The sequence below is a fragment of the Anser anser genome (genome assembly GCF_964211835.1).
Source record: "Anser anser genome assembly, chromosome: 2".
In the NCBI taxonomy this organism is placed as follows: Eukaryota; Metazoa; Chordata; class Aves; order Anseriformes; family Anatidae; genus Anser; species Anser anser.
The window spans coordinates 150,409,260-150,424,457 of NC_139721.1; the positions used below are offsets into that span (position 1 = coordinate 150,409,260).

General features: G+C 36.8%; 2 protein-coding genes across 4 annotated transcripts in view; one reads left to right on the forward strand and one right to left on the reverse strand.

Moving 5' to 3' along the window:
• PITRM1 (pitrilysin metallopeptidase 1) overlaps positions 1 to 10,997 on the forward strand; it is a 30,084-nt gene extending 19,087 nt beyond the window's left edge. The window contains exons 17-27 of the mRNA XM_083824322.1: positions 185 to 305; positions 1,068 to 1,144; positions 1,586 to 1,751; positions 1,873 to 1,973; positions 2,887 to 3,007; positions 3,793 to 3,864; positions 5,200 to 5,312; positions 5,842 to 5,967; positions 7,196 to 7,341; positions 8,995 to 9,097; positions 9,700 to 10,997. Coding sequence (XP_083680448.1) covers positions 185 to 305; positions 1,068 to 1,144; positions 1,586 to 1,751; positions 1,873 to 1,973; positions 2,887 to 3,007; positions 3,793 to 3,864; positions 5,200 to 5,312; positions 5,842 to 5,967; positions 7,196 to 7,341; positions 8,995 to 9,097; positions 9,700 to 9,793 — 1,240 coding nt within the window. The 3' untranslated portion in view covers positions 9,794 to 10,997. The remainder of the gene's footprint in view (positions 1 to 184; positions 306 to 1,067; positions 1,145 to 1,585; positions 1,752 to 1,872; positions 1,974 to 2,886; positions 3,008 to 3,792; positions 3,865 to 5,199; positions 5,313 to 5,841; positions 5,968 to 7,195; positions 7,342 to 8,994; positions 9,098 to 9,699) is intronic.
• The window catches only part of PFKP (phosphofructokinase, platelet), a 44,809-nt gene continuing 40,275 nt past the window's right edge, over positions 10,665 to 15,198 (reverse strand). For all 3 annotated transcript variants that reach the window (XM_083824324.1, XM_083824323.1, XM_083824325.1), the window contains 5 exons: positions 15,127 to 15,188; positions 14,000 to 14,111; positions 12,492 to 12,591; positions 11,759 to 11,864; positions 10,665 to 11,201 (listed from right to left, as the gene is read on the reverse strand). In XM_083824324.1, coding sequence (XP_083680450.1) covers positions 11,048 to 11,201; positions 11,759 to 11,864; positions 12,492 to 12,591; positions 14,000 to 14,111; positions 15,127 to 15,188 — 534 coding nt within the window. In that variant the 3' untranslated portion in view covers positions 10,665 to 11,047. The remainder of the gene's footprint in view (positions 11,202 to 11,758; positions 11,865 to 12,491; positions 12,592 to 13,999; positions 14,112 to 15,126; positions 15,189 to 15,198) is intronic.

The window sequence follows — 15,198 nt, forward strand, 5'->3', positions numbered from 1 at the left end:
GCTTGTTGTATTACTACTTGTTTTTTAATATAAATTATGAAGTATTATGTTTGTTTGATAATGCCCCAAATTACTTACTTGCTAAATTAGTATTGGCCTAAACAGTATTCTTTGCATTTGGTATATGAATCATGGTTTTGCCATACAATGAAAATAGAAGTAAATCTCTGATTGTTTTTCACAGGATGGGTTGTGGAGTCCTTGATTACAGGGAACAGGCCCAGAAAATAGAGCTAAAAACAGGTGGGATGTCTGTCAGCCCGCATATCATTCCAGATGATTCACACCTGGATGTGTATGAACAGGTAAATTAATCATAAACATCATGATGTTAAATTACAGTAACAGCTCTGTAGTTAAGGGTCAGTCACGGCTTCCAGTAGAGGGTCAGCTAATGTGCATTGAAAGCAGCGTATGAAAGGGCTTGTGCCTTTTTGTGTAAAATACTCGACAATTACAGTATCAATATTTTGTGTTAAGGGAAGTGTTTGCAGTTATCTCTTTCAAGATAGTGTTTCACTAGCTTCTGTCAACATGTTTCTGAATGCTGCAAAAAACTTCGGAAACAAAGGGCAGAGGAGAGAAGGGCATAGTGCTGCACATAGAGATTGCTGTCATTGTGTATATCTCACAATCCTGAATGTTTTCAGGATCGTTAGATCTTAGTATTGGGCATAACAGTTTTAGCAATCTCTCTTAAGATTTTTCAGACTTGCTGGGGTCTATTTCCTGTAGCTTGCTCCCCATGGATTGTGAAGTTGAGTTAGGGGGAATCCTTTGCAGAAAGATTCATCCCCAGAACAGTTTTACCTGTACTTTGTGGAAAAATAAGAAAGTCCGTTTCTGAACTGATGCTTACTGTTGAGAAAGAGTAATTGACAAGTTTGTTTTGTGTGAAGATCAATCATATTTCATGATTCTAGTAGCACGGCGTATATTAAAGTGGTTTTGTGTTGTGAAGCATTAGGTTGGTACCACTGCATCACTTCCATTAAAAAGTTCTTGTGCATTTCTTGTTCCACTGCTGAAGGAGTTTTTTTCTGTGTGTGTTTCTTTTTTTCCTTCAGGGTGTACTCTTTTCATCTCTATGCTTGGACAGAAATCTGCCAGACATGATGAATTTATGGAGTGAAATATTTAACAAGTACTGTACATTGGGTTTCCTTTTTTTTTTTCCCTCGTGTTTTGGGGTTTTCTTTATTTTTCCCCCTCTTCCCCTAACCATTCCCAGCTTCTCAGAGATTCTACTCTGAGATTTGCTTTCATAACTGTATCTTTGAGTGGCTCCTACTTTCTAAATTACAGATTCACGGAATAGTTTATGTTGGAAGGGACCTCTAGAGACCATCTGTTCTAACCCCCCTGATTAAGCAGGGCCACCTAGAGGAGGTTGCTCAGGACCACATCCAGACATCAAATCTAAGCATTTCATCTTTTGCATGACTAAGTAGTGGATTAAATGGAAAATTGATGGTCTAAAAGCTCTTTGTTGAACTTGGGATAATGAACGAAGGAGTCAGTATTGTAAAAGCCCATTGGCGTGATTTTGCCTGAGATGTAGAGAACTGCTTCTACTCTTTTTCAGCCCACGGTTTGAGGAGGAGGAACACTTCAGAGTGCTGGTTAAGAAGACTGCCCAGGAACTGTCAAACGGGATTCCAGATTGTGGGCATTTGTATGCCTCTATTAGAGCCAGCAGAAACCTTACGCCTTCTGGAGAACTGCAAGAAATGTTTAGTGGGATGGATCAGGTGAAAAGTTAATGTCGTCTTTTAGTGAGGCCTAAATCCTCCACTTTGGAATTAGAGTACTAAATTTTTGCTAGTTCTTTCTAAATGGCTTCATCTGTAGTCTTTCTGCCTTCCTGTGCAGGTGAAGTTGATGAAAAGAATAGCAGAAATGCCCGATATTAAACCAGTACTACGCAAACTACCACGCATTAAGAAGTATCTATTAAATAGTGACAACATCAGGTGAGTTCTGGCTAAAACAGAAAGGGATCATTTAGTTAGAGAGAGGCCATGGCCTGTGAATGGGCATTTCTTAATGTGCTTTCTGGGATGTTGGGGTTTTGTGAAACAGAAAACCTGAGGAATTACTAAAAATGTTTTTAGTCCACATTCTGCTACCTTAAGAACTTGATGGTAGTTATGGTTTATTTTGTTTGATTTTTAACCTGTTTATGAAACTTAAGGCAGATTTCAGGTGTAACTTTTGTATCGAGTGCTTAAACGGCTTGTTGGGTTTTACAGAAATATTCCATCAACATTCTGCTTTTTTTCTTGAAAAGTGCCCAAGATAGAAATACTGTTATAGTGTATTATATCAGTTGAATATAGTTTTTTTTTCTTCCTTACAGAAAACAGTGACATTTTGAAATCTGTTTTATGTATATATCAGTAAAAGTAAGAGGGCATGTTTAAGTGCTTAGTATCAGATGCGTTAGTTTCAAAAATACTCCAATTTGAGGTGACATTAAATTGCAACATATTGTTTGCAAAGAATAAAATGATGTGTAAAGTCATTGAAATACCTGCGCTGTTCAAAACCATGGGACAAAGGAAGTCATTAGTTTCCTTATGAGATGTTTCTATTCTGTAAAATCTGTGTAGTCTTGACCTGTACAGAGAAGGAGGTCACAGCTACTGCTGTCATCAATAGTGAAGTTGGTTTGGGGCAAGCAAAAGAACAAAGTAATTTGAATTTTGTTTTTTTGCATGCCAAATGCTACATTATGAGTGTGTTTTTCTGTGATAATGATTATCAGTGATCACAGATCTCACATTCTGATGATTTAAAGTACTTAGGAAGACATAGAGGTGCAAATTATATTGGACTATACAAAACCACAAAAACATTAAAAAACTCAATATGCTCTTTTAACAGGTGTTCAGTGAATGCAGCACCTCAACAGATATCAGAGGCATCTAAAGAAGTAGAGAAATTTATAAAGGGCATAACTAGAAGTAAAAAAGAGAGAAAACCTGTTCGACCCCATGTGATTGAGGTAGGAAATTACTTCATTTGTGACTAGTGCATCAAGTACAGTTGGATTTGATGTTGTGTAAAGACAATTGTGCAATCAGAAGATCATTCGAACTCAAATACTATATCCATACATAGATGTCTCAAGAAATTTGCAAGTCAGCTCTGTGATAAACTGCTATGTGTTTCCCCACGGTACCTGTCTTCACCCTGTAAAACAGACAACAGTAATCCTGTAGATCAGCTGTCAAATGTTACTCTGAGGTGGTTACGTTTGCATGGGATGAAGGAAAATAAATTCTTCTGTTCTCTGTCAAATAAAACTGTAATTTCTTTTTTAGCTTTACTTGGCATGTTAGCCAAAGGAAAATAGGGAATTGTGCAGTTCCTTAATTGTTTAGGGATCTGTTTTATTATCTGGATGGACATTTCGCACAGAGGGTACTTGGCTCAATACAGTTGACAAAGGATCTGCTTTGTGAATGTACATCTGTATTAATTTCTGAGACTTGAATAGGCTCCCAGTTCCCTACCCATGAAGGAAATGATTGTCTGAAATTTTGGGGGACTCTTTAATGTCCCTCTTGGTGTCTTTCAGTACCAAATTACTCTTGAAAGGAAATTTATTTAGCGTTTGCTTTGAAATACAAATGATTGAGTAGGTTGCTTATGTGTGTGAAGACACATGGGCTGATGGTGGTTTCAAAAGCTTACACAGGAAGTTCAAGGGAGTAGGGATTGCATTTATTGTAATCTTAGTCTAAATTGTTAAATCACCTTTTAATATGAGGGCTGTGTCTCTTGTAGAAATCTTCAGAAGTCAAACCTGTGGGAAGCAAAATGCTTAATTGTTTGCAGATCACAAGGAAACTAATTAATGTAAGTACATTATTGGTTGAGGATAGTGCTACGTGCCCTTCACTTCCACACTGTTACTCTATTGTTTCTCTAAACCGTTCATCAAACTTCTTCGTGTTTCTATGTCATCCTATTTGTTGTCTTCCCTTTGGTTCTGGTTTGCAGATCATTTAGCTAACTTCCTGTCTGTGCATGCAGGAAATTCCCACTTATGCTGTTCCTTGCAAGTGATGTTTACAAGATTTTATTTTTACCCTGGTTTCTTTCAGAATCAGATCCATGTGGTGTCACTCCCAGTTAGCCCTTTCTTTTCCTTCCTCTACTCCCTAAATTATTTTGAATGTGAATGACACATGACAAAAGAGTATCTGTGACAATTTAGTAAAAATGAAAATTTTTATTAGACTATATGGGAGAAACACAACTTGGTGTATCCTGAGCATTGAGGAAAAAGGCAGGGATTGCTCAGCCGAAGGTTCTTCTTGCTGACAAGTCCAGCATGTGGTACTGTGCTGGGCCCAACCAGCTAGAGATGCGTGAGGGGCTGGGGAGCAGGTCTGTGGAGTTAAGGAACATTTGCGAGCATTGAAATTAAATTTTAGAAGATTCTGGAGGTGCTTAACGCTCTGCTTATGCGTAAATAAGGACACAAGCAGGTGTATGTGTGAAAGAGACAAAGAAGCGAGTGTTGCAGGGGCCTGGAGACATGAGAAGGACTGGAAGTTTTGAAGTGGGGGAATCCCCATCCCTGGGGGTATTTAAGAGATATGTGGACATGGCACTAAGGAACATGGCTTAGGACTTGGTATGTCAGGTTGATGGTTGGACTTGATAATCTTGAAGGTCTTTACCAATCTAAATGATTGTATGATTCTAAGTAAAAGTCAAGTTTATTGCAGGGTATGTGTGAGCGGAAACTCATATAGCTGCTGCTGTTCATAAAACAGTGAGGAGGGGGGTCTTTCTCTGGATCCAGTTGCAATATCTAAAATTGAGTAGATGGAGTCAAATATGATGGACATAGAAGTGGGAAGTTATGAACACTTGGTTCAGTCCAAGTAAAGACGTGGTATACGTATCAAAGCTCTTTGGTGACAACACATGGCATGGGCAACTGAGACGCTGGTGAGCAACGATGGGTAGCCAATGTACAATATCCATATACTTTAGTTTCCTAAGGCAGTTTTGTTACTGGATTGCTAACATGGGGGCAAGCTGAATGCCACTGATTGCAGTGCAGGTCAAGTGGCAGCTTTACCGTCTGTGTGTCTGTATGTTTGGCAGCACTTCATAGTCCTCAGCTGGCTAAATTGTCTCATATCTGCTAACTGTAGCAGTAATGTGTTTTTCTCTTAGGATCCTACTTTCAAACCATGCCAGATGAAGACCCATTTTGTACTTCCCTTCCCGGTGAACTATATTGGGGAATGCATTCGAACAGTTCCCTACACAGCTGCGGACTATGCAAGGTAGGAAACAAAATCAGCAGGGAGCTTGTATGTGTGTTGCATAACACGAAATAAAACAGGACCACTGAAAATGGAGTGTCAATAAAAATGTTTTGTGGTGTGTTTGTGACAAATTCTTTACAGACCAATCTTCACATTGCTAGGTCCATAAATGTACTGCTTTACGAAGTGCTGAGATTAAGTAACTAGGGGCTACTAACCCCTAGCTTCCAAATAACAGCCCTACTTACCTGGATGTGTCTGAGGTGACAATCCTATTGCACTAACAAAGTTACAGGTAGGAGGCTGCTTTTGTATTTGATTACAGTGACATAAGTGGAATAATCAAGCAGTATTCCAAAGTAGCAACAGCTCTTACAATGATGTGACATTGCTCAGCTGTTATTAAATATTGAGTGTTGTTACTGTTGTAGATTGGAAGAAGCAACGCATTGTAAATGGGGATCTTTTTGAACTTTAGAGGCAGTTGAGAATATTACTGTTATCCAGTTCATTTAACAGTTTGCTGTTAATATTTCTCTCATTACAGCCTTCGAATTCTTGCACGGTTGATGACATCTAAATTCCTACATAGAGAAATTAGAGAGAAAGGAGGGGCTTACGGTGGAGGTGCTAAAATCAGTCACAACGGCATATTTACTTTCTACTCCTACAGGTAACAGCATTTGTTCATGTTCATGTCTGAGGGAACCACTGGCTGCACTTGTTTGTTTGACTTTATTTTTATTTCACTTAATCTTGAAAGAGAGATACAGCTATGTTGAATCACAAGAAAGTGATTCAGCACTGATGATGATGAGATTAATTGCTTAATGTATATCAGTTTTGTTAATAAACCCCTCCTCTGGTTTCTGTCCCTGGGAAAGTTTAACTTATCTCTGCTGGTAGCAACCATTGTTGTGTCTGTGTACCAGGTTTATGTAAGACTGGTTATCATTTATTTTCTCATGGGTCCTCCACTTTTTTTTTAATAAATAAATAAGCAAATACAAGGAGATTTAATTATGTTTGAGACCATGGAGTAGAAATGATGCCGTTCCCTAATGCCCTGGTTTTGAAAACACACAGCTTCCTTGGCAGACTGTCTGGAAACAGCAGAGATTCAGCAGAAAGCATTGCCGGTGATGAGCTAGAATGGAGAAAGTCTTTTTTTCTTTGCCTTTTTTTTTTTGTCAAGTCCGGAACAGTTAACCTGCTTTGGACTTGCCAAACCACTTTCAGATGAAATTTGAATTGGAAGTTATAATCCCCACTAGAAATGTCACGTGTCTAGAGTCCTGGCTTAAATAATTTTCCTAGACCAAAGGTAGTCCATCACAGTACTTGGACAGTATTCCTGCCTAAAATCTGAGCAGTGTTGCCTCTCTGCAAAGTTTCAGCGTGGTAGGACTTGTCCTGTTTAGTATTTCAGTAGCTGTCGACCTGTTGTACTTGTTTTACAGAGAGCAAAAAGAGGTGTAGCAGGAAAAGCAGCTTAGAGGAGATAAGGTGGTATACCATAAATATTACTGTTGTTGATATTAATGGAAGCTAATGCTTATTAAGCTGCAGCAGTGAATTGATATTACATTATAAACACTGTTGGTTTACCATCTTTTGAATACCACTTCTCTGCACACTGCCTTGAAACTACTTACAGGCAACTGAACTTGCTGCACTTGTGTATTTGAAAATTCAAAATATGCCTGGTTTATTGTAATACTAGCTTCTTCTTTAAAAAAATATCTTGTAAACAAAAAGTAGGTTTCTCATTTGATGCAATCCACATGTATCTATGTTTGTGTAATGAATAGTAAACTCTGAATTAAGAACAAATTAATTACAGTATATCATTTTGTAAGACTGAAGTCCTTAATTTTACTTTTTTCTTTTTTTTCTTTAAGAGACCCAAATTCATTAGCCACCTTGAAAACATTTGAAAAAGCAGTTGAATGGGCCAAATCTGGAGAATTCACACAACAAGATATCGATGAAGCTAAGTTAGCAGTATTTGCTGCTGTAGATGCACCAATAGCTCCTTCAGATAAAGGTACATTCTCACCAGTCTCCCAACACTGGGAGCTAATATATTTATTTTTATTTAAGTTTTAAAGGAGAGAAAACAGTTAATTTGCTAAACTGAATCATATGTTAAAATTTGTACTTGGCAGACGTAAGACAACTGCGGTTTCAACAAAACAGTCAGTTCCTGTTAGTCCCTTTTCAGAAATAGCACACATTCAGTCTCTCCACTGAGGTATTCATATTCATGCTGCTCCTTGATGTCAGGGGAATACAGTTAGAAGATGGAGGTAGATTACAGAAACAAATTTAGGCTTGGAAAGGGAGTCAGATGCTAGCAAGCAAAAAATTAAGTATTTTGTCTTTTGATTAAAAAGAAATAAAATTGCAGAATTACTTTCCTGACACAAGTGTACATTTTGACTACAAATGTGTAACTTTTGTGCATTTTTTTTTTTAAGAAATTAGAGCATAATACTGCTACAGTGGAGGGTGTTACCTTCTTTACATATCCGCATGCATATCACAGCTGGTAGTATCTTCACATCTTTTTAGTTTGCCTACATGTTGCTTTGCTTTCCTTGCTTTCCCCTTCCCTCTCCAAGTCTGAGCTTAAATTCAATCCAAAACTTGCTAATTTAAAATAGATTCCTTTCCTTTAAGTAAAGGAATTATAAGAATAAAATTAATGTTATTTTAATATGTATTTGTATTAAAGCTAGTTTGTTAAATAGGACTTGAAAATGAAGCTGATTTCATGTTCTTTGAACTGAATTTGGTTTTGGCCTGGATGATTTGATTTTAAAGAAAAAGAAAGTAATCAATTTTAGGTGCAGATATGAATGAAGTGAATGCATATTGGATGTTGTAATTTGTGAGAGCAGTGATTTAATTTGAACATGCGCTGTAGCAGCTGTGACAAATTTAGTGAAGAACATTGTTCCATAGACCTAGGATCTGTTGCAGAGACAAATATCTATCCCTTAATACTACCATTATTTATTAGGTCCTGCATAGGGTCTTCAGCAACCTTATCTCACTTTATCCAGCCTTTGGCAGAAGTTCGGATGAGTTAATTGTCTCCAGATGTCTTCCCCACCTACTATTTTTTTCTGTAATTGTTTTCATGTTAAAAAGCTTTCCTGTGGTTATTTTGGAGTTCTCTGGTTATTCACAGAGCTATAATATTGATGCTAAAATACTGTAGGTAAGTATTCCAACAAAAGCAATAAAGTATTTGTATGCAGACTTCTGTATGTAGCTTGATCGAAAGAAGGTGATTAAAACATGGTCTTGGCATGTATTTTACAGCTGATTGAAAATTTTAAGAGGTTGTTCATACAAGCTGCATGAAACCCAGTTTGGCTAAAACATTTTAGGAAGTATTGAGGCTTTTTAGAATGAATCATGCTAGTGTGTTTTGCTTTTCATTGGTTTATTTCTTTAGGTTTTCTGGATCCCAATTACATTTAGATTTTTGGCAAACTAAATCACTTGCCAGACTGTAATACAAATTCTAAATAGCAAACTCTTACTACCTCAGAAAATTAAACTTATTTACTCAATTCTAACTTTTGACATTTGATTGACAATTAATTTGTCTCAGAACAATGGTTGAAGTGTAGGCTCTATTCTTCCCTTCCAGTACATCGCTGCAGTATGTGTCTTTGTTTTGTTTTAGGTATGGATCATTTCTTATACGGGATTTCAGATGAAATGAAGCAGTCACACAGAGAGCAGCTTTTTGCTGTCAACAGTGATAACCTGGTTGATGTATCAAACAAGTAAGTCTGTGCTCAACTTTAGAAAAAAAAAAAGATGTTTGCTTGAAAAACTAGACAAATCAGAGAAGTTTGTTAAAGGTACCATAATTAAGTTCTTGAATTTCTTTCTCTGGTCTTTTGTACTACTTCCACTATTTGTTTTTGTAACCTTAGAGAGATGTTAATTATATTCTGCTTATTGAATTTTAGCAGATATAATTCCCTCCTATGTTCTGAAGTTGGAGGCGATTGTTTTACTTTTGAAAAGTCCGGAAAGCGTCTGAAGAAAGAGTACACTCAGACTTCCAGCTCCTGGCTGAATGAGCTGGTTCTTCTGGACTCCTAATATTTTTTACTTCTTTGGACTTCTGACTTGCGCTTTAGTTAAGAATTTCACATAGAAGAACATCTGTTTAAGCAAATTAGGCTAGTTATGACCAGGTGGTATTGACTGTTGTATCATCATCAACGGGGGGAAAAAATGTAAATCCAAAAGATGTTATAAAAGCAAACACGGGGTGCATATCAGACAGCACTGTTTCCTGAAATTAGAGTCTTTTTAACTGTATAACGTAGTTACAGATAACCAAATACATTAACTTCTCATTTGTTTCTTTTTGCAGGTATCTTGCAGTTGGGAAGAGCACACGTGGTCTGGCAGTACTTGGCCCAGAAAATGCAGATATTACCAAAGATCCCTCATGGGTCAAACGATGAATTGCTGCTGAACATCCAGGCTCACATAAAGCAAGCCCATCTTTGTGACTACATTAATTATTTTTTTATATTAACTTTTAACTGGCCCATGGTCCAACTTAAATGTTCGTTGCTGCTTCTAACAACGTGCAACAAACCAGTTAAAACCCTGTTGTCAAATCTTCTAACCACACAGTATTTGAGAGCAAGAATTATTTGCTCTATTAGGACAAAGACCATAATATTTTACTCAAGACTCCTATGGATACTATATAAATTAAATATTTTTGTATATGTAGAACTCCAGAGATTTAAATGGTATTTGTTTGAAATCATGTCTGCTGTTGGATATATAAAAAACTATGTCTCTTATACTACAGCTTCCATTCTTTGGTATGTTAATTCCAGCTTACTTTGCATAAACTACCTACAGATAAGAGCTTTGTGACAGTGCCTTCCACCTCACAGCAAGTTTGTAGTGAATGGCAGCATAGTGGGCAAATCACTAATGAATCTGTGTACAATGCAGATTTTATCTTGTTTATTTGGGCAACATTCAGTCAATGCTGATATGAAATGGTCTAGTACTTTTTTTGGGTCATCATCTAGTTAACAAATCAGCATAAGAAAAGAGTTTGGCTATATTTGTTAACCTAATTTTAAAATTATTTTTACCCTTTGCCCTCATTATGAAGAGTTTCTATAGCCTTAACAAAGCTAAGAGGAAAGAAACATGAAACAAGGAAAAGTAGGACAGGTTTTTTTCCCCCTTCACTAGGTAGGGGATTAAGGCAGGTGCTTTTTTTCCTTCATTAGTCTGTAGAGAATCCTTTATGAAGGATTTTTGCTGTTTGTGGTTAGAAGCAGGCAAATACATTTTGACACATCACACTTATGTTTGCAACAGTACTTTATTTCACTTCGGATACATTAAGCACATCCTGTAACTCAACATAAAACTAGCCATCTACACTTATTTTTGGGTGTAAGTACTCTGAAACAAAGTGCAGTAGGTGAGTAACTTACAGAGTGCATAGAACAGTGTTGCACTTTTTTGTTAAGGGGTAGTATGAGTAAAATGGTGCTTATTCCTTAGATGCTGGGATTTGTTTCAAACGTAACACAAATATAGGACAAAATCTGTGTGACCTGACTGTCTTATTTCACATAAAGTGCTGGTACAATAACTTAAATGTTACAAAACAAAGCTGTAACGATTCTAAAGCATTGTTACTCACAATGTGCATCTATAACAACAATCTAAAAATGATCTCTTTAGATGGCTCCGGTTTCTGCTTCCTTTGGGCTGTGCATAGCAACATGCTCCAGCTGGCCTGAATCTGAAACATCATAGCTGGTCTTGTATTTGGCCAGGATTTTCATCAGTGGTCGCAGCTTCAGCCACCATTGCTCCATGGGAATCCTATGTCTGTGGTGTGGTGGAGGAAAAAGAAGATTTACTTAGTAGCCCTGGCAAACAATTTGTAGCTCATCTGAGAACACTAACAGTAATATTCTTACAAATAGGATCAAGTATTGCTATTTATGGTGGCATATAAGCACCAACCCAGGAAGGGAAGAAATAACAGAGCACTGAAGGAAAAAAGATTTTACTGGATAGTTTTTCATAGGTAAAATGCCATCTAAGGCACAAAAATGGTGCTCTACTACTCTACTAAATTTTATCAGAAGTCAACCGATTCCAGACATTAAAGCAAAGATTAAAAAAAGACAGTGGGCTCCCAGAATTCATAACAAAAGAACTTCATAATGTATAAGGAGAATGAATAGAAAGCATAAAGGGAGTTGTTCAAAAAGACAAGTGAACAATTGAAGTGAATCACTGGCTGAATGTAGGCCAGAGACAGAAGCACAATAAAACAGTTGGCAAATGCTGTGTGTCAGCACCATGAAGAAGATGTTCATTTGATGTGGTGAAAGAAAGCCTGTGTGGGGATGTTTAAAATGTAAGCAGCGTATACATACACAAAGTCTGTTTCATTCTTCAGCTCAGCCACTGGTTGGAAAACAAGGTTGCGTCTACGCATTCCCAGCAAACAGACTGAGTCATCAGTATTGGCAAATACTTTTCCTAATAGGAAAAGAATGAAATAATTCAAGATTTTTTTATTCACAGTTGTATGGCCAAATATCCTTGTTCTGTAATTAAAGTGAACAGGGAGCTTAATTTCAGTTACTGAACATTTAACATAACATTAAAACATCAATTAGTACTTTAATAGGGTTAGGAGATCTTCACTTTTTACATTTAGCTTTGGTGATTAGCCATGAAAACAGTGTAATTAATCAACAATGAGACTGAATTTTAACATCCAGTTTTAAATTAGATTTTAGTAAACAGTGTTTTATAAGAATTCCCAAAGAAGACATATTACCTTCTTCTGTCTCCCATGTAGCCATCATGAAACAAAAAGGAAGAACAGATGTAACTTAGGTAGTCATCAATTTCTTCATGCATAATATACTGCAATCACACTAGCATTTTTTTAAAGGCAGGTAAGAAAACAGCTACCTAAAATACTGACCTCACTTGAGGGGTAATATAGCAGGAAGCACAGCAAGACATTACTGAATAAGATGGAAAGAAGTACGTTGACTAACAACCTATCATGCATTCATGTCTTTGTATGGCAGTAGGCATATACTGATGGCTAACTGAGGGCAGTAAAACGAGAGATAGGACCAAGTGTTTCTGCACCTTTCCGGTAGGTTTCTTTCAGCTTTTTGGAGATCCACTGCATAGCTTTTGCAGAAATTTTTGTCCCGAAGTTTCTATCAAATGGCGAAGGTGCACCACCCTGTGTGGAAATTTAACTGTGGGTTAATTCAGTTATCAAGTCAGTATTTATGTCTTGTTATTTTACTAGTTTAATGGCCTGCTCACTCTCATTTCTATCTCCCCCACTTTAAACAAGCAAACAAACTTACCACACAAACCAAGCTAAAACACTTAAAATTTGTGTTAAGCCAGTGTAGAATTCTCACTGAATCAATACTACTTTTCACTTAGGATAAACAAAGGGCACTGATTTCCCTGCCCTCCATTTTCCCTCAGTGCTGATCGTAAAGCACCGCCTAGCTCTCACACTGCACTAGACAACCCGGTTTCAGCATAATATAAAACAGGAAACCATTGAAGGAGAAGGTGTCAGAATGAGTTTAAGAAATGTAACTGCTGACTCTTTAATCTAGGAAGTCGGGGAAGCACAGCTCTTTATTGCAGCTAGAACAAGGAAGGCTAGAATGCTGTGTACGTAATACTAGGATGAAACAACTGGGCTGGGACTGTTTCAACTAGTAATTTTTTTATTAATATTATTTTTTATGGCTGCTTTCATTCAAAGTATTAAAACAGCCTTTATATGGCTCTGGAAACAAAGTTATTTTTTTAAGCTGTTTATATATGAAGTCTGATTTTTGTGTTTGTTTCCAATGCAGCAGATGGAACTGAAATCATGTGGAACTATTTAGAACTACTTCACAAACAGTAGATCATTTCATCAATGCTGGTCTTGACCTTCAAATTAAATTTGGTTAAATTTTATGCAGAAAGTGCCAATCTCAGTGTTGAAAAATCTAAAAATAAGTAATGGTAAAATGACTATAAAACTTTAAATGACAATGTGAACAACAGTCATTTCACTACTAGCACTCGAGAAATTTAGCTCTACATGTGTTTTTGACTCTACCTCAGTCTTGATAATTAATGTAGCCAAATTAGAAACTTATTATCTGCCCAAAAACAATCAGCATAGTGAGATAAAGAGAGGCAAGCTACAGAGACCAAAAGGAGTAGCTGAATGCTGTCTCTTCTACCAGAATAATCCACCTGCACATAAAATTCCTTAACCAAATTTCTTCTCTTCCAGAGTTCCAAAGCCAGATACAGTATGGAAGGGTAGAGAGGTATGTTCTAAATATGTATTACAGTAATAACGATAGCTGTAATGTCTATGATTTTTTTTTGTTAATATAGACAGGAGGAGAAAAAATAATCATTAAGAAGCTAATGGTTTTTTTTTCCTACATTTTACGGAAGGAGTTGCAATAAATTTTAATGCTAACAAACACTTCAGAGCTACCTATGAGCAAAAATCCACACACTTTCTCTTTAATTCTGAGTCAGACTTACTTGAAATGCTTGAATAGTGTATGCCCTTTGTGCATATAGTTAAGCTTGTCTGTAAATTCTAAGGTCATTTTTACCTGCTGCATGTGGCCCAATACATTTTTTCGACAGTCAAACACTCCTTTTCCTTCTTCGGAATACAGCTGATAAATGAAGTCAGTTGTGTAGTTCTCATTGCAGTTCTCATTTCTGTAACAATTCAGGCCAAATACTCATTAGCAACTCAACTGTTAAGTAGTCAATGTCTTTATAGCTACTGAATGACAAACGTTTTCCCAGTTTCTTGATAGCAGCAGTCACTGCTTGGATAATTTCATCTAATCACGCAGGTTCACTTTCACATTTCATGAACGCATTTCATGTAACATGTTCATGATTTTAAAGTCTGCATTACTTCTACTATACCAACATTACTTGCAGGTCAGCTGGAAACCATTATTGAATAAGGTAGCGGAAAATAAAATTTATGTCTGACAAATTAACTGTGCAGTGGAAAAACTGCACAAACAGAAGTTATACACATCTAATGCCAGTATCTTGCCATTTATAAAAGCATGGATGATGAATAACACCTAGTCTGCTCCTTATCAGTACTTTAAATGTCAAGTATTTTTTCACCCTACTCACCATAAGCAGAACAATGTAAACAAGTGTAATAGTTTCCTCATACAACTTATTATAGTAATCATTTTTCAGCCCTTTGCTACTCAGCACACTGAAAGTAAATGCTAATGAAAGAGAGAGAGAAGCTGCAGACTGATTCAGGATGCCTAAGAATGGATAATTTTAAAACATGTTAAATAACTTATTTTAAAGGTTTTGGTCTTTGAAGAATGGTTTATCCTGTGTTATCTTGTAAAATCTGAGTAGATTTTTTTATAGTAAAGGTTATATGTGTATGCTAGTTTTCACACTGTCTTTATTAACAATCTACAGTTAAAAATTGTTGAGAAAATAGGCTGAAAACAGAATCAAGTATTAGATTATAGAACAATTAGATTTACATAGAAAGAAGGAAGTTTTGGGCTTCAGCTTCCAGACAGCTCCCAGACTTGCCTTCTGGAGCAAGAGCTTTGCTAATAATCTCATGCTAAAGGAATAATCAAGGAACGTAGACTTGGAGTGTCTTCACAAGTGGCCAAACAGCCTTGGCTGCAAGTGCTCAGCATCACAGATTTCACTTACTACAACTACTTTTGCTTACCTCAGGACTAGACCACGCTGGATACTGGTTTTCATCTTTTCAGTTAAGTGTTCCACATTAGCCTAGGAACAA